This window comes from Episyrphus balteatus, chromosome 4 (assembly GCF_945859705.1).
Source record: "Episyrphus balteatus chromosome 4, idEpiBalt1.1, whole genome shotgun sequence".
Lineage (NCBI taxonomy): Eukaryota > Metazoa > Arthropoda > Insecta > Diptera > Syrphidae > Episyrphus > Episyrphus balteatus.
The window spans coordinates 13,928,464-13,955,249 of NC_079137.1; the positions used below are offsets into that span (position 1 = coordinate 13,928,464).

The 26,786-nt window shown below is 29.2% G+C and overlaps 1 protein-coding gene across 1 annotated transcript; it reads left to right on the forward strand.

The window, feature by feature from the left end:
- The first annotated feature begins 488 nt into the window (after window positions 1–488).
- On the forward strand, window positions 489–26,380 carry LOC129917831 (synaptic vesicle glycoprotein 2B). Its single transcript, XM_055998005.1, has 5 exons — window positions 489–648; window positions 20,272–20,469; window positions 22,033–22,684; window positions 24,660–25,625; window positions 25,699–26,380. Exons 2-5 carry the CDS (start codon window positions 20,433–20,435, stop codon window positions 25,880–25,882), a joined length of 1,839 nt encoding a protein of 612 aa, XP_055853980.1. The 5' UTR covers window positions 489–648; window positions 20,272–20,432; the 3' UTR covers window positions 25,883–26,380.
- The last annotated feature ends 406 nt before the right edge of the window (window positions 26,381–26,786 follow it).

A 26,786-nucleotide genomic window follows, 5' to 3' on the forward strand; every position in this document is an offset into this window, starting at 1 on the left:
ACACTCAAGTCCAAAAAAAGGCCGTTCATTGGGCATCATTAAAATTAACTTATGACCAGAAAAGTATCTAAAGAATGTTGAAAATATCACAGACCTAACAACAACAGAAAAGATTTATCACAAAGAAAAAATGAAAAAAAAACACCCTTTAATTTCTCTAGGCGATGCTATCCGATGACAAGATAACGTTAAGACAATATGAATATAGGGCTTAGATGTCATTGATTATAAATAAAAGAGATTATCATAAGTCACACATATCTTTCAAACTTGACATCCACGCACACAAAAAGCTAAAACAATTCCCAGATTAACCGTGCAAACATATCACAACGAGGATCCCATTTTGCATTCTTTGATTTGTCAATTTAATGATAAATCATCATGATCATCATCATCAGTATCATTATCATGATCATCAGAACAGCGAAAACTTAAAGCTGAGAGTCTGCTCCATAATAATATAAAAGAGAGTCCAAATTGAATAGACTCCCATTCCCCAGTGGTTTTTTGAGCTGCTAGCTCTCAAAACTATTTCGTTAAATTTTGTTCGTCTCGTTTGAAATTTATTTTTATTAATTTCTTTTTTATTATTATTTTCGCACCGCGTGTTTTGTGTTTATTAATAAAAAAATAAAAATATATCAGGTTAGTGTTTGGAAAAAATTTAAATAATAATAATAAATTTGATCATCAATTTATAAACTTTTTTTTGTCTTAAGTGTAGACAGAGACTTTTTGATTTCTGATAACACAAAAAAAAAGAGTGCATTGCCCGTTAAAGAGATTTGCTTTCAGTTTTTAAAAGAAATTAAAAGTTCAAAAACAATAACTGCCAACTATACTTACTGGCAACTGACGCAAAAAGGAGGTTATTTTATCTCAAAACGGAAGTGATATGTTTTAAAAATAAGACTTTTTTTCTTAATTTAGGAAGTAAATTACTTTTTTTCTTGTGTTTACCGGCAAGTTCTAAATTTATAAAAAAAATTATAAAATCAAAAAATTCATTGACCTGTGAAAGGATTACGTGAATGTTTTACTAAAACAAGAATCCTTAAAGTGTTAATTTATTTGAGTTACATCATAAACAGAGTAATTCAAACTGGATATGATATGGTTTAATGAGTTTTTATATAATTTTGAGAAATCATCAAAAAAAACTTAAAACATGATCTGTGTGTTAATTTGCATAATTTATCTTCAATTTAACCGAAAATACGTCAGGATATTAAAAAAAAAATAGAGAGAATGAGAGAGATTTATTAGAGAGACGAGACACCCTTGTTTTTGTTTTTTTTTTTTTTTTAACTTTATTTTTCAATTAAATGAGAACAAATGTATGATTTTTTGCAGACAACTGGGTCATGCACATGATAATAATAAGAGAGTCAATAAAAAAGTTTAAATTTTATTTGATACTAAAAACAAAGATGATTCAAGAGAAAAAAGCTATTTCTGTAACTCTATCATTTTCTGTCTACAGAACTTGGCTGCTAAGAAACTTTACGACTAATTCACAATACCAAGTTCGTCTGCAGGGTTCTTATAATACTATCGTTTATATCTGTTATTAATGACGTCAATGTGTGGATCTCTCAGACAGATAAATAATAGATTGAAAATGTTTAATAAGTTCTTTCTTTATAAGGAACTTTTAGCAAAATAAATTAATTTTCGTTTTAATTGGGGGCGTTCATTGTTTTTAAGGTCGGTTAAACTATTGAACGATTAACTAGCTTGAAGTCCATCTTTTTTTATGTAGCATTTTAAACGATCACCATCACGTGACCGTTTTTTTTAAAGAAGACGATTGTTCTGAATGCATATAAACCCGCGTAAGACTACTAATCGGAATTAAAATTAGTCAAACAAAAGGCTCGAAAATATCTAAGATCAAAAGTGTTTTTGTTTTGAAGTCAAGAGCAAAAATAAAATGTGAATCATTCAAATTAAACAATTTTGTTTGAATCGTTTAAGCAAAATAGAGCTGAGGATTTTTACTCAGAAAAATGTATGGTCATTAAGAAAAAAAAATTAATTTGTTTACTATTTTTTTTAAATCCTTTTTTATAACAATAATGCTGGTAATTATTTTCTCTCATAAAACATTAAGAAATTCATCCATTTTCATCAATACTCTGTTGTAGTTGTTTCTTTAACCTTAACCCAAAATCCTTTATCGTTGAGCTGGATTAGGTTGGTATTTATTTTTTACTTCGACCTTGCTCTTGGAAATGATTTTTTGTTTTGTTTACATTTTTTTGGCAAAATAAATCCTTTCAAGGACTTCCTTTCAATTAGTGTGGGATTTGTGTTTGTAATCGATTTAAAAAAATTCCTGTTCCGTTTTCCTGAACCTGATAGGCCCTTTAGTAAGAAATCTCTAAGTGGAACAGGTAGATATACATAAAGATAAAGGTCAACAAAATCTATGAATCATTGTCAATGTAGTATTTTTTAAAACTTTGAGGTTCATTTTTTGATACAAAAAATTAAACATTTAAGTTGTAGAAAGAAAAAAAAACAAAACATTTACAACATCAGATTACGATACTTAACAACTATGTTTTTGCTTTTTTATCCTTTATGCTAATTTTTTTTAACTACTTAATAGGTTGCTTCATTTGTCATAAAAGTAGTGTACAAAAAAGATCCCATTAAATAAAAAAGTAGCTTTCGTGCCACTTTTCAATGTCAAATATACTTCGTCGAATCTCTTTGGACGTTTATCAGCAATCGATTAAAATTTATTCAATTTTTCCTCAAATTACACACATTTTAAAATTTTTTAAAATATAACAAATTTGTTGTTAATAATATTACATATGTACATGTAACTCAAAATACGCCATTTGGTATTTAATGAAATGAGTATTAAATTTTAATTATTTCTATCTTCGTGACCTTTTTTTAATATACAATATTAACTCCTAAGTGGGCTTGAGGTCAATTTTGTTTATCCTAATATTTATTCGACGTTTCGGTTGTGATTACAACCTTCTTCAGGAATCTATAATAAATATTCTTAGTCTAAAAAATGATAATTAAAAATAAAATAAAAATCTATACTTACAATGTTAAGCTTAAAAAAGTTTAAGATCTATTTAAAATCTTAAATTTTATCTGGATTGGTTTTTTTAGTTTTTTAATATTTCAAAATTCAATTAATGAAGTCTTGAAAAAGACGTTTCAATCAATCGAAATTTTAAAATAATGAAATCTAAATTTCACATTTGATAAGAAATTCAAAATTTCGAACTTCTAATCAAAAATGATCTTCAAAATTCAAGTCAAATATACCTAAATATTTAGCCTAAAATATTTCTATGCACAAACTGACTATAAATATTGCTCAACCCTTCAGTTTGTGCATAGAAATATTTTAGGCTAAATATTTAGGTATATTTGACTTGAATTTTGAAGATCATTTTTGATTAGAAGTTCGAAATTTTGAATTTCTTATCAAATGTGAAATTTAGATTTCATTATTTTAAAATTTCGATTGATTGAAACGTCTTTTTCAAGACTTCATTAATTGAATTTTGAAATATTAAAAAACTAAAAAAACCAATCCAGATAAAATTTAAGATTTTAAAGATCTTAAACTTTTTTAAGCTTAACATTGTAAGTATAGATTTTTATTTTATTTTTAATTATCATTTTTTAGACTAAGAATATTTATTATAGATTCCTGAAGAAGGTTGTAATCACAACCGAAACGTCGAATAAATATAAGGATAAACAAAATTGACCTCAAGCCCACTTAGGAGTTAATATTGTATATTAAATTTTAATAATCTAATATTTTGTTAAGATCAGAAAAACAAAATTTTTTTTTATATTTTTTTATTAACTCTTTAAGTTAATTGCATAGCATTTTTCATCAGTACTTTTTGTGTCGTTTGTTAAATTTGTTAAGTCAATGAAGTTTTGTAATTATTTAAGAATATTTAAGTAGGTAAATAAATGCTTCTAAAAATAAATTACAAATTTTTGTTTTTTATAGACACAACATGCTAAATAGTAAATTAATATTTTAATATGTTACACTTTTTTTTTTGCCATTCACCGAAAAGATTTTACATAATATTCAATAAAAGTTTAGTTTAATTTATTTATTTAAAAATTTTCTTTCCAAAACGATATGTTTCTCCATTTTGTAAAAACAAAATAGTGTGTTTTTCTTTTCCATCAGCACTACTGAGGCAATTATTATAAAATTTTACTTTCAGTTTCGTTTAAGGCCCAAAACTGTTTTTTCTTTGTTAATATTCTTTTCAATTTGGTTTCATTAAAAAATGATAATTAAGATAAAATGTATTTAAAAAACCTTTAATAATAATGATGCCCTCGTAATAAATCAGTTGCAGCACCCGAAATGATGTATATTAAAGTTATCTTCAAGTTATGATTTAAATGTTATTTGTTAAAAATTCCGACAAGTCAATGGAACCAAAATAGTAATATAAATCTTTTTCCAGGATTTTTAAGAAAACCGTAAAAGTAAAATAAATTTAAATAACCTGCTAAAATTATAAAGATTAAATGAAAATAAAGGTATATCCACCTCAATTTAAAAGGATTCCTTTCTTTAAATTTGGTTTTGGACTCACATTTTACACCGCAGATGCTTTGTTTAGGTGCAAGAAATTAAGACGAAAGTCTTCTTATAGCAATAAATCCATATAGATTAAATACAGATTCCATTTGTTTTTAGCGTTTCTATTTTCTCCAATTTTTTTTTTGCATATCCGCATGATTTCATTATTTTAATCTATTTACCTACATCATTTTGAAATAGATACTTTTGGTCTGTCAAAATACAGTTCTAAGCCATTCAGGGCTTTGTACTTAAAGAATTTTGAAAGACAGCACGTATTTTGAACACAAAATTTTGACCCATGCCTCAAGTAGCACAAAAGTCTAAAATACACCAAAATATTTGGTGTATTTTTTGCACTTTCGTGATATGCATTTTGAATATAAAAAATACACCATTTTCTCGTATATAATAAACTCCGGTGGTTAAAAAAATATACCGATTTTGGTGTATGAAAGGCATTAGTGGTATATTAAATGATCTCGTTTTTGGTGAAAATTATCCCTTTGAAATTGAAAAATACACAATAAATCTATGGATAAAATACACAATTTAAATTATTCTGATTTAAAATTTGAACCAAAGTTTATTTTTTACCTCAAACAGTTTGATGAATTCTAATTCACACCATTTCTTATGAAATAAATGAAAATGAACTTTTATTCACTTTCATAATATTGCCATAAGAAACTAATGGTTAAATATGAATTTGTTTGCCTAATTTAAAAACGAAACACATTCTGTCTACTAATTTTAGATACTACCCCCTCTAAAAATCAAGCGCCTCAAAAATGTCACTGAATTAATGATTTTTTTGTTCGATTTTAAAAATCAGTTTTTTAAAAAATTATAATTTTGTTGTTGTTTTTACATTTTTTTAGAAGAGTTCTTTTATAATATAATATACCGAATGGAAAAAACAAGAATACGGGATAATTAAATCAGTAAATATACTATTATAGTAAAAAAAATAATTGCTGTCTTCTCTTTTTAAATGGCGGCCATTGAAAAATATGGCGTCTCCCATTTATGCATTCTGATGAATTTTATGTCCACAGGGTGTGCTTCCTACACCAAAGAGAGTGTACAAAATATACCGTTTTGGTTGATTTCAGAATCGAATAATTTTATGCACCATTAATGGTATATTATAAAAACAACTGAATATCGGTGTATTTTTTGCACAGAATCTTAAAAAAATGTTGAAATTTTTCACAGAAAAGACAGTGGTATAGTTTTTATACCACTAATTTTGAGAAATACACCATATATTTTCAATTTCCTCAATTTTACACCAAAATTAATGAATTTACACCAATTTATACACCAGTGTGCTACTTGAGGCTATTCCATCTCATATCGCTTTGGTAATGGATAAGACTTTTTATTTATAACTCTCGACTTCATATAACAAAACCTTATAATTTCCCTGGTTCACTTGGTTATTTTATATGCATAACTCACTTTACTTATCCATCGTTCCATTTAAACGCTAACAGCTTTCAGCATGTATTTAAGCTATACCATATCTGCTAATTAAATACCCTCTAATTACATCCACCTTCCATCAATATGGTTTTAAAACAAATTTTGCATCATCCATCAAGTCATTAATATCAGCTAAACTTAAAAAAAAAATCAAAAATTCGCTTTAACACTAAATGAATTAAATTATTAGTTCAAATATTTTGAACAAATCCACATATAAAATACAAAAAACAGATGGGGGAAAAAACTACATAAATTTAAATTGCAAAAATATTATAACAAAAAATAAAAATAAAAACACTATCATACAAAACAAACAAAAAATTCTACAAATTTATTATTTTAAACAAAAATGATTCATTTAATGTGTTAATTAACTACAAAAAAATCTTTTTTTCGCTCTGGTCAAATATGATATGTATAATATGAATATTCCAAAGTACCTCGTACTATACCTTCCATTTCAATTATCACTTTTCAGTTGATAATCAAATCGTAAAAAAAGAGAAAAAAAATCGACATATTTTTACGAATTTAGCTCAACAAATTGAAAACAATTAAAGCACGTTCCACGATCGATCCGCATTGATATCGTACCAAACCAACCAACAACAACAAAAGTTCATTGAGCTGCAACAGAGTACTACTGCAGAATTCTCAATACAAATCTCACCAAATGTGCGCTATTAAAAAATGAAAAGTATCTCGTGCTTAGTCAAACAGATAGATAGATAGATAATTATGTGATAGAAATAAAATCACTACCATTGAGAGGGAGATATAAAATTTTTGTCACTTTTCTAAAGTATAGATAATCAGTCGCTAACGAGACTTGCTGCTGACTAAACCCAACAACCGTTTAATTACATAACGATCGCGATCGCCTAAAGTATAAAACCATAATTCTCGCAAAAAAATAAAAATAAAGATACATCCATTCATGATCCATTCCATCCCTTCAAAAATAACTGCTCCAATACCATAATATAATTTTGTATCTCATTGTCGTACTCGTGTGTATCTGTTAGTTACACTACCTGCTGCTTGCATATTTCGAGCAAGTGTATCTGCTCTGTTATTCCACTAAAACGCGTATCGATTTCGAACGATAATATTCTGCGGTGATCAGACAAAGCTCAGTTTCTGCGAAGCTTTTCCCGCGTTTGGACCGACTTACGACATCGACATATTGAATTCTGGCTGGCATTCGTTGCATATAGAGTATCCGAGAAATATCTGCATTTTTGTTAAGTGTTGTTCTGCGTTCTTAATCTATTCCAATTAATTATTTGTATCCAACAACTCTTGTATATTCTTTTAACATACAAACAAACAAAAAAAAAATAAAAGAGAAAACTAGTTTAACCAAAAAAATAAAAATAAAAAGTAATTCAAAGTTTACTGGTTTCTTGCTGTGATCGCAAATTAAGTGCAAATATTTTGGTTTGTTTATTTTTTTTAAACAAAAAATTTAATAATAAAGAAAAAACGATCAAAATAGTGTAAATTTGATAAAAAGCTGGGAGTAAAAAATTCTGCGAAGTCGATGTAAAACGTTTTTTATGTTAGCCAAAAGTTTAGCGATACAATATTTAAAAATTTACAAGTGCAAACGCGGGACTAAAAAGGACGAAATTAGCTTCAAATTATAGCATTATCCTTTTTTTGAAAGGTGATAAGTATATTACTCGTATATCAAGATCGTAAAGATACTTTGAGACTTTTTTTCAAGGACTCAAAAAAAGGTATGTTATCTACTTCTACATGTGCATAGCAAAAATAAGCTTTATACATGTGTTTATTAATTTTTTTTTATTGTCAAACAAAACCAGAAAAATAATGTTGTGACTTTCGCCTTGATATGTTTTTTTTTATTTTTTTTTTTTTATTTTTTTATTTCTTCAATTAACTGCAATTTAGATACTTTTGAAAAGAAAAAATAAATGGTCTTTGGTTTGTATGATATTTAGTTACCCTGCCGACCGACATAAACATAACATTGTGTACATATGTATCTTTTTTGGTAACCTATTCATTTCGAGCAATGATCATATTCGTTTCGATTTTTCTTTGAAATTAAAAATGGAAAAAAATATTTTGTGAAGTGTCTTGTTACTTTGATACTTGGTTTTCCAAATTTGTAGTTTTTCAATACGAAATCATTTTCGTGAAGTTTTTTTTGTTCAAAGTTGTGGAATGGAATGTAACCAAGATATGGCTCTCAGTAAAGGTTAGATTAGGTTAAAGTGGCTGTCGGACAAAGATCCGACTCACTTAGACCCTTAACGGTCCATTGTGATTTACCAAAACCAATTTTGGAACTCACTAGTCGTCAGGAAGGTTAGACAAGGTTCTAAAAGTGAGCAGATGCCTTTGATTTTTTTTATTTCTCGAGTCATTCTCCATAATAAAAATGTATGTTTCTGTAGGATTAACTATAATTCTGGTTGGGTGTGTAAAGCACTCACCTGTTAGGGTAGAATACTTCTTGTTGTTTAAGCTAATTTTTATTTTTAAATTTGACGTCACTTAAAAAAACATGTGGGATAGTCGTGTAATGAAAATTAAAAGAAATAAAATCCACGACTGGTTCCCACTTAGGTACTCATGGTAATAGTTGTATAGAATGTTTAAGTTTCTTTTATAGTACATATACATAAAACAAAAACTTTTATTTTATAAGAAATGTAAAAAAAGATTAAAGATTGTTTTTTGAATTAGCGAAAATATCTTAGTATTTCAAAAAATAGTTTTTTTCTTTAAACAAAAATTAGAAAAAAATTATAAAAAAAAAATCAGTATGCCTTAAGAAATTATTATAAAAACAAAATACCAAAAAAATTAACAACGAAAAATTGATTTTTCAAAGTAAATTGTAGACATTTTAATATAACAACTACTCAGACACTTATGTATAAAAACTTTCTGCTAAGGTCAACAAATTTTTTTGTATCAAAATCGTAGGGCCGTTTTTGAGAAAATCAAGATTTTTCATTTTCGCAACTGGTTTAAGGACACTGGGTACATATTGAAGTGGTCGTTTCATTCGCCCATTTTTACTGCCGAGAAACCTATTAAGTTTTTTTTTTTTGTCAAAAACTCAATTATTTTTCACACAAAATTTTAAATAAAAAGGAAAGGAGTTCCTTTTATTTTTTTGTTATTATTTTGAAGTCACGTGTTTTAATTGTTGGGTCACACATGGGTTGAGTAATATATCTAGGTGTGATTGATGGCAATCCTACTCATATTTCAGTGATAAATTTTATTACATTCCTGTGAACAAAATTTTATCATTATTTTTATGGCAATACTTAAAATTTTAATATCTTCCTTATTTCGGTATGATAAATGATAACTAGCTTTCAAATTGCCAATATACTAAATAAACTTCCTTTAGAGATTAAAACCTCTAAAAGAAAACTTTATGAGCTACTGTTTCGTTTTATATTGTTTTTTATGTTGATATGATGTGTGTAAAGAAATTCTCTTTGATTTTCCATCATATCATGACAATGAAAACAAACAAAAGATGACAAATGAAAATAATTCGTTGTCAAGCTAAAATTTAATTGTAAACAAAAAAAAAAAAATAATAAACCTACCTACTATATTGTGTATAATATATTTCATGAGAACAGCTGCACAAAGCAGCTAAAGTATGCAGAGTAAGCAACCATGGAACTGATGTGTGATGGTTAAATTGAAGTCGAATATGACAAAAAAAAAGTACTTTTTGATTTGTTTTGTTTCTATTTGAAAGTTTATGTTTCAAATCTGTTTTATTTCCTGTTAAGATTAAATTCTGTAATGTTTTGTTGACTTAGGTCCATTTCTCATACCAATAATAATTTGAAAAGAGATACATTTGTTTAAGGGAACAAAAACAATACATTTTCTTTGAGCATCAATTAGGTAGTGTAGCTATAAAGTTTGTTGACATTTTTTTTATCAAAAAATTTACTAATGACTGAGTATTTATGATGGACATTGTCTTTATACTTTATGGCTGCAATTTAACCTTCACTTTGATTCATCGCCCTGGTATGTTATCAGTTGAAACTAAATCAGAGAACTATAAAGAAGGTAATTAAAAATAAACACGTTTACCAGAAGCAAAAATCATTATTATCTCCATTTATTTATGAGTCGATTTGTTTAATTTCTTCACAAATCTTTAGTTATCAGTTATCAGTGAGAGCACATGACTTAAGGACAATGCCCTAATATCTGCATATGGAACGTGATCCTTGGACTAACAACAGTCCTTCATATTTTTGTATAGATTAACTTTTTTTCTTGACTTTTAAGCTCTTTAAAGTTTACTGTTCATCTGTTCCACCATAGCTCCTAAGCTACTAATCATAATTTGACAAATGAGGTACCGTTGGTAGCGTATTTCCTGTACGCTAGTTAAAAGCTATACGACAATGCGTTAGATTGAGTATTGTACCATCTAGAGGCGAAAATTATGAACTAGTTTTTTTTACTTGACTTCAGCAGATCAAAACAAAGGCTAATGTGTTTGACAAGCATGAATTTTTGTATAAAGATTTTCTCAGACGTAAGTGACCGAGTAAAATCTCTGAATATAGTAACTTGCTCATCCCGAATCCTTATACGGTTTTCGACCAAATTTTTGAAATTTTGAAAAAAATCACTCAAACTTAACACTTGTTGCAGATTGTGGAATATAATCTGGCAGACCAAATATACTCCAGTTGCAATATGGAAGCCTTATGGTTTTTTTCCACAATGGAATATTCCGTTTCTAAAAAAAGGCTTTCAAGAATAGGCACCTTAAAAATGTATATCTACGTGTTTATGGTGTTGATGCCTTGAAACGTTGTGTTTATTTATGAAACAAATACTTTGTGATTCATTATATTTCATTTGAAATAATAAATACAATTATTCATCACGTGAGAACCAAAAACAAATTGTTGAATTTATTTACCAAGCTAAAAAAATAAATAAAGAGTCTCCAAGCTGCAGTCAGAATTTTACACATCTGTTAATTAAAATAAACCTAAACCTGAAGGCAAACAAATCTCAAAATTAAAATCCCTTAAAAAACACAGTAAACTAAACCTTTTAAGAAAATTAACATAAAAAATAACTCATTGAATTCCAAAAATATAAACTAAATATTCTTTTTAAAAACAAAAAAAAAAAAAAAAACAAAGTAAAATAAACAAACAAACAAATAAATAACAATATTTTCTATTTATTTTTTTTTTTTGTTATTTTTAAAGTTGTTTTTTTTTTTATTTTATGGGATTCAATCCGTGTAGTAAAAAGAACAATAAATTATGAAAGTATTACCGTCGGAAATCAAATTAAAAAAAAAAACTCTTTTAATGACGTATTATGGTTGTTACGTTTAAAATCTATATGAATAATTGTGGAATTTAAAGTCTAACAAAAATTGAATGAATTTTAGAAATTCTTTTGGGTTAATTAAATTTTATTGCTTTCATAAAGTTAATGATTTTCAACTACATACGTATCTGTATTTAAAAATTCTATGTCTTTGTTGTGGATAAGTTATGTAAAATGTCAAGTAATGTTATATATCAGAAAAACTGTATGATAACTTCATAAGTTTTTAAATAGTCCTAAGATAAATTGATCCTAAGATAAATATTTCCAGCGTAAGTTTCTTAGCAATACTCGATTGTGAAATATACCTTTTACTCTTTTTTCATGTTGGAACATTAGAGAACTATCGAGAATGGACCGGGCAGATTAAATTACGTAAAGAAATGTTTCACATTCATCATTTTTCAAAATCAAAATTCGCTTAAAAACTTAAAGTGGGCTAATGAATCTAACGTTCATTCTTCATACTTTCTGACTTTTTACTATTTATGATTAACAAATTCCTTTCGAACAATAAATTGCACTTCCTCCTCTGTTTCGACTCGGTATCCATTTCTTGTTTTGTTCAGCAATAAACAACGTTAACCGACAGCAAAATCAGACTTAATGCAACTTCTAAGTGCGAAAGAACATGATGGAAGCGCTCATTTTGGTACTGTCAATCATAGGATTCATAAGACAACTTACGATAAACAGCCCATCATGGGAGAAGTCATCACAAGGCTCAATTGTAACAAATTATTTTTGACTTCATTTTCTTTGGATGTTCTTTTTTTGGAGAGGTGGTTGTGATTATTGTTTTCACTTTTTTATTGTTTCTTCCGTTTGCTGAGCTATCCATGATGACTTACCCCATGATTAGCTGTACAGTGATAAGTTGAGTTGAATGTTGGTTTAAGAAGTGAAAACTTAGTTTCCTATCCTGATGCCACTTAAACCTTATTGCACGAAATGGCGCTTAAAGCATTCAGCTCAGAGACTCTGCAATCTAAAAGCTTAAGTTGTCTTTCCTCATAAAAAATAGACTTTTTGCTAGGAACTAATGCTGAAGTCTTTAAAATCTCAAAATGCCAAAGAATATTTTGATCCTAAATGCTGAATTACTAAAATTTAAACTGCTATGGTTCGCCATACCAGTTTACCAGCAAAGCATCATCTATTTGCATTAGAAGTGGTACTGCATTATTTGACATCAAGAGCCTCTTGCGCAGAAAAATGATTCCGAGGTTATTCTTTAGGCGTGGCCACACCCTTGAAAAACAACTAACCACTTAACTAAGTACTTTTGAGTTTTATGAATGAATAATTATAATCATAAATTATATGTGTTGATAAAAACAAAATTATTTGTGATCTTAAAAGTTTGTCCTCATATATTTTCTAAGTCAGTTTTCTTAGGACGTCATTAACACCTGCAAGAAATAATTTATAATTAATTCTACGACACTTAATCTTGGCACTCGCTCTACATAAGTCAGATCTTCCGATATGCATTGCTACCTACAAGTAGTTGTAGTTGAACGTCTCAATATTCCATCTGTGAAAGACACTGCTTTGCTCAACTTGCTTTTTTAATCTTTTAAAGATCGGTAGGAATTATCGAAAGTGTTGCCCAAAAAGGGCCAATCTGCAGTTTGTTAATATGAGAGATTGACCATTTGGTCCTTTTTGCTCAACACAATCAAGATCAAGATCTTACAATTTTTTCGATTATAAAAGACTTTTTTCTTCAATGATCTTTTAAGGAATTAGATATGATTTGCCACTTTTACTTTTTATTTATGTACAAAATCAGCAAAAAATATACAAAGTTATTATTAGACCTAACTGTTATTGAAAAAGAAACATGAAATTCATGCATAAAACATTTTTATTGTCAAAAAATTAAGTTTCTACTATTTCAGTAGCTTGTTTGGATGGCAAATGATGATAAACTATTATGTGTTAGATGAAGGTGATAATTATAGTGACTTGTGAAGTTTGATTAGCATTAAATTTTGTATAAGTATACTAAAAGAAGATAGATGATATTGGTAGACTCAATGTCTACTACGCTATTTGATTGACATAAACTGTGTCTTCACAAAAATATGCTAAATTGTTGAATTGTACACCTTGGTGTAAAATTATTAAAATGGTCCTTTACTTTTTTTTAAGAATTGGTTCATAAAATAATAAATAGGTTTGAATTTTTGCACTAAAGTTTCCACTGGGAATAATAATAATACAAAGAGGTTTCACTACGAAAAAATTAAGAATCAATAAATCGTTATCTGAGGTGTTGAGAAGCTATAGTTTACTAATCGGACAAAATTTATTGATTCTTTTTTGACATCGCAGAATCAATAATTAATGGTGGTTTAATGTCATTTAAAGTAGGTACATATTTCAAGCAACTTATTAATAAAACACATAATTTTATTTTATGAGATTATTTTTAAACGATCTTTTGCATTACGTCATAGGTCTTTATTGTTCCTTATTCATATACAATTTATTAATAACTACTTCTTGCATTATTTTGTAATGCGTCATGAAAATAACCCCAAGTATTTGACCCAATTGATGAGTATAATGTATGTTTGGTTGTCTTTCAATTTTTTTTTTTTAGATGTTTCATTTAACACCAATAACAACCAGATATGGGCAGTTTTGGTGTTCAATCCGCCCCTCACAATGAAAAGTGAACATACTATACAACACTTTCTCTTGTTTTCTATTTTTTTATTTAAGTTTTTGTTGCTTTATTTAAAGGCAAGAGTTATGATTTGTCCAATCAATCTCAGTCTATTTGTATATTGTTATCGATTGTAATATGTATTCAGTAGCAAAAAAGCGCGTAGGGTAATGTATTAAGAGAGATGAGGATTTGTACCACTTCAAACAATTTATTGGCATCATAAACTTGAAGTGTTCAATGAGCTTCACGTGATGCTTTGAAAAATATCTTCGAGTGCCTACAGGTTAATTTTTCAGTCAAGAAAGTGCAAATTTGGTAGTACATTTATACAAAATACCAAATATAAAAGTTGCAAAGTTTAAAAACCTTTATTACTTTAAGATTTCATTTTCTATTTGCCAGGCAAAATCAGGGAGTTTTGCACAAAAATCTCAAATTACCAATATAAATTTTTGTCTCAAATTTTGTAGTTTAAATCTGTCAAATAGTGTGAAAACACTTAAGAACAGTTTCGTAGTACTTTCGGTTGGAGCTGAGACTGCTAATGCGATAGCTTCCCTTAATCACTCTGCTCTTGCACTGAGCAGTGAACAGTTGCGATTGCTCTTCAGTAAGCTGCTGCTGATGAAAAAAGCAAAGATGTAGAAAAAAGCTTAACATAACTTAACTTTCTATAATGCATGTTAAAACTAGCATTGCCTTACTATCCCCAACTTATGTATGTGTTGAGGCTCAACTATGATATACGGAAGAAAACAGATAAGAGGCTTAAAAATAAAGGAATAGTCTCTTTCCGTTCTGTTAAACAAAAGAAATGAATGAAACTTTCAGTCAGATGTACATATTTACATCCGTAAAGTGCCATAGGGAGCGCTTTTCACGTTCGAAAATAAAACTGAACGAAACTGAGTAACTTCCTATTATGGGTGCGCCATATGATTTGCTTGTATTCGCTATGCTTTGATTGTATTTACGTGTTTTCGTGCTAACTGTTTCCACTTTTATAGTTGGGGCTCTGACTGTGAAACTAGTCGTCCAATATTTGAGATAAGTGCAACTTTCTTAGCAACACCGCCTTACCTTCTTACCAATTAAATATTCTTAAATGGATGTTATTTTGACTGCGAAGTGATTTGCAATCGTGCACATTATCAAAAAATAAGATGTTAACATATGCGAAGTATACAAATAGGGCAATACACATTTTCAAGATCTTTCAAGAACTTTGCGGAAAAATTTTATTAATCATCTGTTTGCGTGGGGATTTCTGACAACTCGAAACCGGAGTTGGGGGACCATTATTTATTGGAAAATTCAAATGATTGACAACGTTTGTCCCTGTTATAAAAGTTTATGCTCGTATTAATAAAAATTTTTACAAAGATTATACAAAATTCACAAAAAACAAAGACTCATCCCAGAAATTATCATCTTCAGTGTCTACTTAAGCCTACAAAGAAAGCTTTTTACACTCAAAACAAGTGACATTTAAAAAAATGGAAAACATTTGCAAATCAACAATTTAGTTTCGCAAAAATAAGTAACCGTTTGTTTTTGCAAAAAAAAAACAAAAAAACAAGGTAAAGCAACGCAATAACAACGTGGACTTGTAATGCCGCGTCATTATCCTCTTTGCATAAATTCTTGAGAATGATTTATTTATGTAGTAATGTAAGCGTTGCAAATTCTTAGATTGACTTCAAACTATAAACAGGTCTTTCATCTATTTGACTGCTCTCAAAGATTCAAACTAATAAAATCATGCGAGTGTAGTGTGTATTAAAGTGTTAAGTGTCGTTTCCTTTTTTGTTTTTTTGAAATATGTCTGAACTTCCGATTTACCTTGCACTTGAGTTTGAGTTTTATCTGGCGCGACATGGCCTCAAGGAAAACGGGAAACCTGTGTCAATATACAGAACACAAAAAAAAAACTTGAAAATTAACTACATTGTTTTTGAGATAGGTTTCAATTTGAGATAACAACAACCAACAACAACAAAAATTGCATTAAAATTGCGCCTCTGAGCAATTGACTGGAACCAGCTTTAAGCTGTACCCACAAGTTGGATCGTGGGAGGATGTATTTAAATTATGTTTAAGTAGCTCCGAACGGGTGGCGCTGACTAATAATATCAATTATTAACTAGGTACTACTAAACACGTGGATGACTATATTTTAATTTATTCTAAATAATTTAATAATAATTTTTCATAAATGACTTCATTGGATTTTGATGCGATGATGCCTGAAGATATAACGCACAAGTTTAATTAACTAATTAAGCTTTTAGAAAAAATGTCAAACTATTGTGTAGTGTTTATCTTGTTTTTCAATTATAAATTGAGACGTTTAATAATTATTATTAAATACTGAACTTGTTTTAATGAAATTCAAAAATATGTACGTTGCATTCCAATTTTTAATTGAAGCTTGGTTGGAAAAGCCGCAACAAGTTATTATAATATATCTTTTGCAATAAAAAAGATGATGTACATTAATTTTGAATTACAAAGAAGTTGTTAAGATTGATTTCTTTGTGCTGTCCTTGAATAATATTTATAGGGTCTAGATCATAAAGGTACTCATACTTTATGTATTCTTAAATAAAGGGTGTTTTTTTTTAATGAAGACGTTAAAGTTGAAATACAACTGATTTTTCAGCCCCACAAAATATATCGGTTTTAAGTCAGCTGCATTAATTGTATAATCAAGTAAAATATATGCGAGTAATGAGACCACCTTAAAATAAACGGATTCCATATTAAACTAAGCGGATTGCCGCATGGTTATTCTCCCAGAAGACTTCCATCTTTTATTAAGCGAAAAAAATCTTCTTAATTTCTTGAGTGGGCAAACTTAAAAGAAATCCACTAAATTTAAACAGAAAATCATCTTATTTGTATGTGGTAAAGTTTTAATAAAAAAAAATCACAAATCACATATGAAATGAAGTTCACTTTAAATTTAACATAATTTAAGAGGATTCCACTTGTTTTAAGCGGAAATCCTATTGTTTTAAAATGCCCTTTTTTCTACGTGTAAATATTGTGATCATTTTAAAACGTATTTCTGTAAATAAGGCTTTATTACCCGGCAGCCCTTATTACCCGCACCTGCCTTATATTTATTTATTTATTTTTTTTTTTCTTGTTTGTTGTCTAAGAATTATTATCAAAATCAAAAAAAAAAATAATTTTAAAGCCCAAGTCACTATCAACTGTTTAAACACTAAGCAGATGTCTAAGTATATGTATGTGTTTATAATATGTTTGTTGTTTTGTTTGTTTCAAGTCTAAAATTAGACCTACACAAATAGCCTAAGATTCATGTTCAGGAACCAAATTCAAACCAAGCTACTTTTTGCTTTATATTTAACCTACATTGAAAAATAAATAAAAAATATACTATATTTACTTTGTCTATCGTAGATACCCATTGAATATAAAAATGAACATTTAACTAAAAAATAAACAAATTTTGTGACAAAGATTAACTGATACATACATTAATTTTTGGCTAGAAAAGTTTGAGAAAACAAAACGATAATTTAGAATTTAGCTTTAATTTTCAAAATAAGCTTATTACCTACCTGTTAAATGCACTACTGTTACTGATATCACACCCAAATTTCTCAAACTTAGTATTTTTCCTAACACATTCAGCATATACAAAACTTTCCATATAAAAACAAGGGTTATTAAAATTTACCCCTTCTCAATCAAAAGTGTACATTATAATACACATAATTAAAAACAAACAAACAACCATCAACCATCAGAGAGCCATTTAATTGAAAAGCTTCTATCAATCTAACCTTCAAGAGGCAGTTTATTATTTTTTTTGTTTTGTTTTTGTTCATTGAAAGTGTCTTAAAATAGACCGTTAATCTTTCATTCTGAAGCAAAAAAAAAAAAATAAAATATTATATCCACAGTAATAAATATTAGTTAAGAAGATCTCAGTTAGCACATTATAACATCATATCGTTTTGCGGACTGAAAACATTGTGTTGTAAACAATTATAAACATAGCACAAAACAAATTAATTTTCACCCAATTAATTAGAAACAAACAAAAAAAAATAAAATATCCCCTCTTCTCTTCCTCACCACGCTTCACTGGAATTAAACAAAACAAAAAAAAATCATCTTTGTCAAATAAAACATGTGGTCCAATAAAAGTGACCATGCACATAAAATCTTTCAAACGGATAAATAATATACACGACCGGATCGTTGTATATTCTTTAAGCACTCATATAATTGTAATAGAATTGATAGACAAATTTTATAGCAATTTATTGACAGTGATAGCTTTTTTTTCAGGCTTTGCATAATTTGTCTGTATATATCACTGTGACTCAATAAACTTTTAATGTTGGGACACTATATTTTTCGTAAATATTTTAACGTAAAATATATCAACTTAGTACAGAAAAAAGACCACCTAAAAACAAGCGGATTCCACCTTAAATTAAGCGGATTTCTGCATGGTTTTTTGCCAAGATGAGTTCCGTCTTAAATTAAGGAGCCAAATCTTTTTAATTTTTTGAATGCGCTCATTTAAAAGAAATCCACTTTATTTAAGCGGAAAATCATTTCATTTTTATGTGAAACATTTTAATTTAAAAAAAATTGGCAGCCTCTGGAGATCGAACCTATAACTGTTGGGTCAATAAGCGAGTGTAGAATTTATATTGTTTTAAGGGGTAAGAATTTAAGGTGAATTTTAAGGTGTCCTTTTTCTCCTTTGTTCTATACTCATGTAATTTTAATCATTTTATTTATGAATAAAGTGAGAATTTCTGGTTTGAGAAGTTGTGGAATTCACTTCCATCTAACAAATTCCATTAAAGTCTCATTTTCGAAAAAAAAAATAAATAAAGGAGTTACACGTTTTACTACGTTAAGTATGTCTATTACTTCGTGAACAAGTTAAAAATGTCAAAATAAATCTTTTATACACAATTAAATGTCATATTATTTGCTTGTTTAAGACTCCTCCATAGGTACCTACTCCCTCCTTGCATACACGAATGTATGCAAAATGTAAAATTTTAGTGAAACGTTACGAGTAACTCTCCTTTTCTACTTATTGTCCAACATTCGGAGTCTTTAAGAACGACTTACTTAAAATAGTTTGTAGGATAAGATAATGTCCCAGTCTGGACAATTCTTGTTTTCGCTTGATTTTCAATGTGACGTTTTTGCTCTATACGGATTGCTAAATTTCTATACTACGATATTGCGTAATCCCAAAAGTTTTATTATGCTCGAACCCAGTACTTAACAATGTAGGTACATTTTTGGAACAAGAAAAATATGTAGTTACAGAGTACAACCCACTCATTTTGTTATCACTTCAATTTTGTTTATGTTTGCAAATTACCTACTTTTTGATATACATAAATAAGGCCACCATGCACTAAAAGATATCCCAACTAATAATTTTGCTTCTATAAAGCTTTACAGAAGATAAAGTTGCATCTTTTAAGCTAAATAGAAGTAAACTTGTTAGTTGGGATGTGTTTCTATTTTCTCGAGTAACGCCTGTCTTCAATAGAGAAAAAGTACTCCACAAAGCCCAGTGAATCACACTTTATAATAATATCACATTTGAAGTAAGTGTGAAAATAATCTGGTTCAACTCTGAATCACATTGAACGTGATTAATTTACACATTCGATTGCGTAGCAGCATGCATATCTGCAATCTAGTGTCAGCAAAAAAAATTCTGCAGTTTACTTTTGTTTTGTGGCATTCAAAAGCTGAAAAGCATCACACAGATAGATAGAAAAAAAATTAAACATGTTTTTCAAAAAACGTTGATAATGCAGATAATTTTATTGTTATATGAAAATTTTTAATTTTTGTTTTGTTTTCATTAATTTATGCTAAAGAAGAAGAACAATAGAAATGTTATATGAATTAACACGAAAACTTTATGTAAACTTTGTTAGTGAATAAAAAATATAAAATAAATTATTCAATTACTTATACTATACCAAATTTAGAAAACACTGATTTATATTCAAAGTCAATTGAATGAATTTTATTTCCTATGAATGAATATATCTAGTTTTAACAGTTTTTGTTTTGTTTGTATTTTTTTTTTCAGATCGGTAAAAGTTACCAAAAATCTTTCCTGATATACGCCAACTGAATAGAATTTGTATATTCTTCAGTCAAATAAGTGCAAACTTAATTTAAAACAAAATTTTTAATTTCACATCTCGATTGGATCAAGCGAGAAAAGAAACAATAACTCGTACTCATAGAATGGTAGAAGGTGATTCTGGTAGAAAAACAACTGAAAGTGAGTATATGTAATTGTAAAACTAAGCAAATTAAAATGTTTTGACTTTAAAGCGATTAAACGTTCGTAAACTAATAAAATGAGTTATTGAAATTATTTTGCGTAGTACGGGTAGTTAAGAAGTTATGATTTACAAAAGAGAGAGTAGGAGAGAATATTTTCGATTATTTAAAATTTAAATGCACAAAAAATTAATTTTAATTGAACTTTGTAACCAATGTAAAAATATATAAAATTTCTTTTGAAATTATAAAAACTCTTTTTTAAAATGTTTTAAAATCCGTTTTCAAGAAATTTTTTTTCAAAAAAAATCTGTATGCTTATTGAAAATTTAGTCAACTTATTTTTGATTTTCATGAATGTTCTTTGTCATTCTTTATTTTAAGTCAAATAAGACATAAACTTTGTTCGCTTCTACTTCCACTACTAAAAAAGCTTGGTCTAGGTTCTTGGGGACAACCTCAATAACAATATTGAAGCAATTAAATACCAACTTTTGCTTGTGGTAGTTTTTTTTTTTTTTGTTCGAATGTTACTGTACTATTTTATTTGTTATTCCAATTTTTTTAAACGAACCACAATTTATATAAGTTGGTTTATAAGGTTGCAATCATCGCAAAATCCACACTTTCACAAAATAAAATATCCTTTAGAATTCCTGACAGAACAAACCGTTTATATTTTAGAAAAAAGGTATTTTAAGTTAAGCGCATTTAAATCCTTATGGCAAACTCCTCTTTAGTACAATCAACTCGTTAACTCAACTTACATTCGCAAGAATAAGCGTTTCAAATCTGACTAAGAAGTCATCTTCCTTCCTGATATTTTTTATCACATTACACGTGCAGAGTTATCGAACTTTTAATGTTATCAAAGTGATTTTTTAGGTAGCCTCGTTAGCGTCTTGGAAAATTAAAATTCAAGGTTTATCATAAAATTCATTTTCACCATTGTATTTTTGCGAAAATTATTGCAAACATTATTATAAGTAGGTATAAACTACCTATGCATACTATGTACCATGAACGCACTTTGCGGTCATTTTCGGCACGTTTCTTTCTTTTGTTTGAGTGATTGGCATTTATGACAATTTTTGTAGGCATGTTAGCTTTTGTAACATGCTTGGACACATCAAGAACATTTTCTGTCTACTTTTGTTCATGCATCAATTGTTTCAATTGTAAAACACTCAAAAATGACATGTAAACCAAGCGTGAAAATATTTTCATTCATAATAAAAAAAGAAAATAAATAAACTAATGTTAAGTGTTGCCAAGCAAACAAAATTAACTCAAATTGAGAGTAGTTAAAGTAAGTTTTCATAACAAGCTTATAATTATGTATAATTAAAATTTATGTCATAATAATTAGTTTATGGATTTATAAACATTTGGTTGTAAACATATTAATTAAAACTTAACAAGGTATTTCAATTTTAAGGAGAGGTACTCACATTAGGTTCACTCAACTGATTTCTTTTTAAATACCAACGTTAGGCTTAAATTAAAAATAAAAGTGTTTACAAATTAAATTTAATATTTTGTATCTTTTCTTTCATTTAAGACTGTAATGTAAAGGACGACCTACAGCCGCAAGCCCTTGCAAACACAGGCAATAACAATCATTCAATTCTAACACCTTACTCAATAACCTCGGGCATTAAGGATAAGGAATACCAGATAACAAGCAAAGATGGCTACGACCTTACACCAACGCCCCTCTACAAGCATGATTTAGAACGTGGCAATGGTGTGACCGCCATCAGTAATGCAACTGGTGGTGGTGGTGGCAATGGAGGAGGAGGTGGAGGCGGTGGACCCGGTGCTGGTGGTGGCACCGGATCTGAAGTCGCCATCCGGGCCGATTTCGAACAAGCCATCGAATTAACCGGCTACGGAAAATTCCATTATCTCCTGCTAGCGATATGTGGTCTCGTTAGTACGAGCGAAGAAATGGATGTTATATCGATGTCCTTTATCCTGCCATCGGCTCAGTGTGATCTCGATCTAAACACTCAAACCAAAGGATGGCTTAATTCGATTATATTTATTGGTATGATGGTGGGTGCATATTTCTGGGGCAGTATAGCTGATTCGATGGGTCGTAAGAAGGTGTTGATTGTGATCTCGTTCATGAATGGACTTTGTATAGTGGCATCGTCCTTTTCACAAAATTATGAATGGTTCATGCTGTTTCGTTTTCTTAATGGTGCTGCGTAAGTATATTTTTTTTTATTCATTTCATCAAATATCACGAGCTTTTGTATACCCATTTTGTGACCTTTAAATGTGTTAATCGACTGTTAGCATCATCGGACTTTCAACAAAAAAAAAAAACCCTATACGGGTGTTAATTTTGTGATTAATATTTTAGGTCGGGGATCTTCTTCTATATTGACTTGAGCTTTAGGTGAACTAAAATTATTAAAATAAGAAGAGAAAAAATGTGCAAAAAATGAGGTGTAAAAAAGTAAACAACGTTCATAAGTGGGTCGTAGATTAATGCTAGAATAAAGTACGAGCAAATATCTATAGAATCACCAAAAAAGATACATACATATATCTCCCTTTGAAAAAAGAAGTAACTTTTAAAAAAGCTCTTTCTCAAACAATATCGCTAAATTTCATGTGTGCTGAACTGATATTTTATATTTCACTGTTGTGTTAATATTTGTTATTAAGATCGCTGACAAAAGGAATCACCTTACAAGCTTTTTATAACATACATTTTTTGGTTAAGTAAGCTATCTTCTTAAGCATGCCAAAAGCAAAACATTTAAATTCACCAGCTGCAAGTTGCAGTTTGGTATTAAAAATTTGTTCATGCTGCAAAGGGCAAATACACTAAATGATCTTTATTGGTTTTGAAACGTTTTCTTAAAAAGCTTTTGATTCACTTTTTATAATTCTGATTAAAGCACAACTTATAACTTAAAATGTTCTTGATGATGTATGTAAATCTTATTACAGTTCAAATCACGCTAAGCAAAAACTTTTTAGAAAAGCTTTCAGTTAAGAATATTATGCTTATTTTCTCCAACGATTTTTCGTCAAAAACGCATAATCAACCAATCTAGTGGTTATAAAGGACTTTTATGAGTTTTAAAAAGCCAAGCAAAATCTGCAAAGTTAATCTGATTATATAAAGCTCAGCTGTGAGCTTTCACTAAAACACATTAATTGACTTAGATTTCTATTAGTACGCACCTTTGTATAGAAGAATTATAAATCTGTTTAGGTGAGAATCATGAAGAACAAAGCTCTTTATTAAAGCTTTTCCGTGAAGAAAATATGCTTGTTTTCTTGGTATGGGGATTCTTAAAGGTTTTTTACTGGTGTTTACCCGCAAGGCACCGTTCTGTCACTAACTTTCTTTCTTCATTTTTATGAAACTTATCCAAAGTTTCTGCTTTCCATAATTACATTGCAGATATATTAAAGATTTCCCTCAGTGTTTTTAGATTCGTATCTAATGCAAACATTTATCAAACTTTCTCAGATCTTGATAGTTTTTTCCAGTATTAAGAACTAAAGAATCGAGATCAATGCTTCGAAAGCTCAATTTGGCCGACTATTGCTAAAATGCATCAAGAGTAGAACTGTGTCAAGGAAATAAGCAGTTCAAAAAAAAGCTTTAAAATGATAAGAAAACAAACGGTTGTCAAACTCTTTTTAAGTCAGTCCCCGCGCAAAAGCCCGGTTGTTTTTTGAATTACTATATTCAAATCTCAATTATTACTTACACTTACCATTCTGCAAGAAAGCTGTTGAAATTCAGGAGGCTGCCTCAGAACATACCCTCTTTTAGAGATTTTAGAGACTTATCTTGCAGCACAAATTTGTCCCTAAAAAATCTTCGGACTTCTAGAAACTCCACAGATTAGCTCCTGGGATCTGTAGGGATTCAGTTGGATCTGTCGTACCCTTACTAAGATGCCTTAAAACAAAAATAATTTTTATTATTTTTTCTGTAGGGATTCTTTCTGCTGCACTACTCGAATGTGGAATGCGGAATAATTTTATTAAATTATATTTTTCCTTCAGTCAGTTTAGGCTATATTAAATAAAGCCTTTATTGCTCCTCTAATGGACCCAAATTAGTTTCATTTATTTAATTCATGTCCATAAAATTTTTCCCTTACAGATTATTATTTCCAGTGAATAACCTAGATTTCTTTGTTTTACTTACAGACTTGGAGGCAGTGGTCCCGTCATTTGGTCATACTTCGCCGAATTCCAACCGAAAGCCAAACGTGGTTCCATGTTGAGTTTCATGGCGGCGTTTTGGACATTTGGTAATCTCTTTGTAGCCGGGCTGGCCTGGTTAATTATTCCCACAAATATTGGTTTTGTAACACCATACTTCAAATACAATTCCTGGCGTATTTTCTTGGTCGTCTGCTCAATACCATCATTCATTGTAGCCTGCCTACTATTCTATCTACCAGAATCGCCCAAATTTCTACTATCCAAAGGCAAACATGATCGTGCTTTGGCAATTTTCCGTGGAATATTCGTCACAAATACAAAGAAACCTCAAGAACTTTACCCAGTTAAAGAGTTGGTTATCGATGAAAAGCTACAGCAGGAAATTGCTGCCAATAAGGCTTCCCTTAAAGGAAAATATCATAAAATGTTGACTGGAATGGTGGAACATAGTAAACAACTATTCCGTTCGCCAATTCTCAAATTCACCATTGTCTCCATTATTATCAATTTCACATTCCACATTGGTTACTATGGTCTTATGATGTGGTTCCCAGAATTATTCAATCGATTCGATGAATACGGACAAGCTCATCCTGGTGAAACAGCTGGAGTTTGTACGGTCACCGAATACGTTGTCAATCTTGGGACACATGCAACAGAAGCAATCTGCTCATCGCATATACCTAGTGCTGTCTTTATGGAGTCACTTATATCACTGGCTTCGGCATTGCCTGCTAATCTTATTGCTATCATCGGAATGGATCGTTTGGGTAGAAAGTTCTTTTTGATCTTTGGAACAATGACGTCTGGTGTGTGCTCGGCAGCAATGTACTTTGTATTCAGTAAAACCCAGAATCTCATTGTGACGGCAATATTCAGTGGTGCCATTTCGGCAGCAAATGCTGCTTTGGATTGTCTTATTACCGAAGTTTTCCCAACGAATTTAAGGTAAATTTTTTAAAATAGCCTAAAATCCATGAAACTTGATCTAATTTCTATTTTTTTTTCTTTATTTCTATAGAGCAACTGGTGTAGCAATTTCAATGGTTGCAGCTCGTTTGGGTGGTATTGTTGGTAATGTGGTTATAGCCACACTTCTCGATACCTTCTGCCCGGCACCAACATTCATTGTGGCGGCTCTTCTGATCGGTGGTGGACTGATGTGCCTGTTATTGCCAAATACCACGCGGACATCACTCAACTAAGGGAAAAGAAGTTCGCTGAATTCGCAATTCAGTTTAAAATTTAAAAAATAAAAAAAAAAAAACTTCACACAACCAAAATCTGTGCCAAAATCAGATCAGAGAATTTATATAAATTTTTACATTTTACACACAAACACACACACACAAAAAGAGAAATAATGCTTTTTGCGCAAAACCTTTACCGTAAAGGTATTAATTTATTGAAATTATTGTGTATTACCTCTATCGTAAACTTTAATAATTGTATTGTACCTAATGTAAGTTTTTTTTGTTTTTAACATTTTCTTTTATTTTTTTTTTTTATTTTTTTTTTTGTTTATTATTTACTTTTTTGTATTTTTAGTAATCGACGTCGATAATTTAGTTTTAAGACATTTATTTTTTTTTTAAATAGTTCAGAATGTATATAATGTTTAAGTGCAAAAAAAGTATTTTGTTTAGAATTTATGATTAAAAAAAATAAAATGATACACAATAAAAGAAAATATATCAATACAATTTGCTTGTTTTGTTTTTGAAATAAATATTTTTTTTTAATGATCAAGGTGAAATTACAAACAATTCGATTTAACAACTTGTGGATTTAATTTTAATACGAAATACGCTTGTAAATTCAGGGCACAGAAATCTTCAAAAATGAATCGCCAACAAATAACCTGAATCAAAGTAAACTTTATATTCTCCCATTATTGAGAAAAATGATATTTTTAATGCTCAGGAAGCTATTATACCTTACCATTTATGATACCTTTTACAAGCGCTAACTATGTACTTAAATAAAAAAAAAAGTACACATACACCACAGTGAACCACCACACATCAGACAAAGAGTTTGGACTGATAAGTTGTTTTTTAGAATTCAAAACTTGTATACCTTATTGAAAACTGCAATACCGGGACAAGT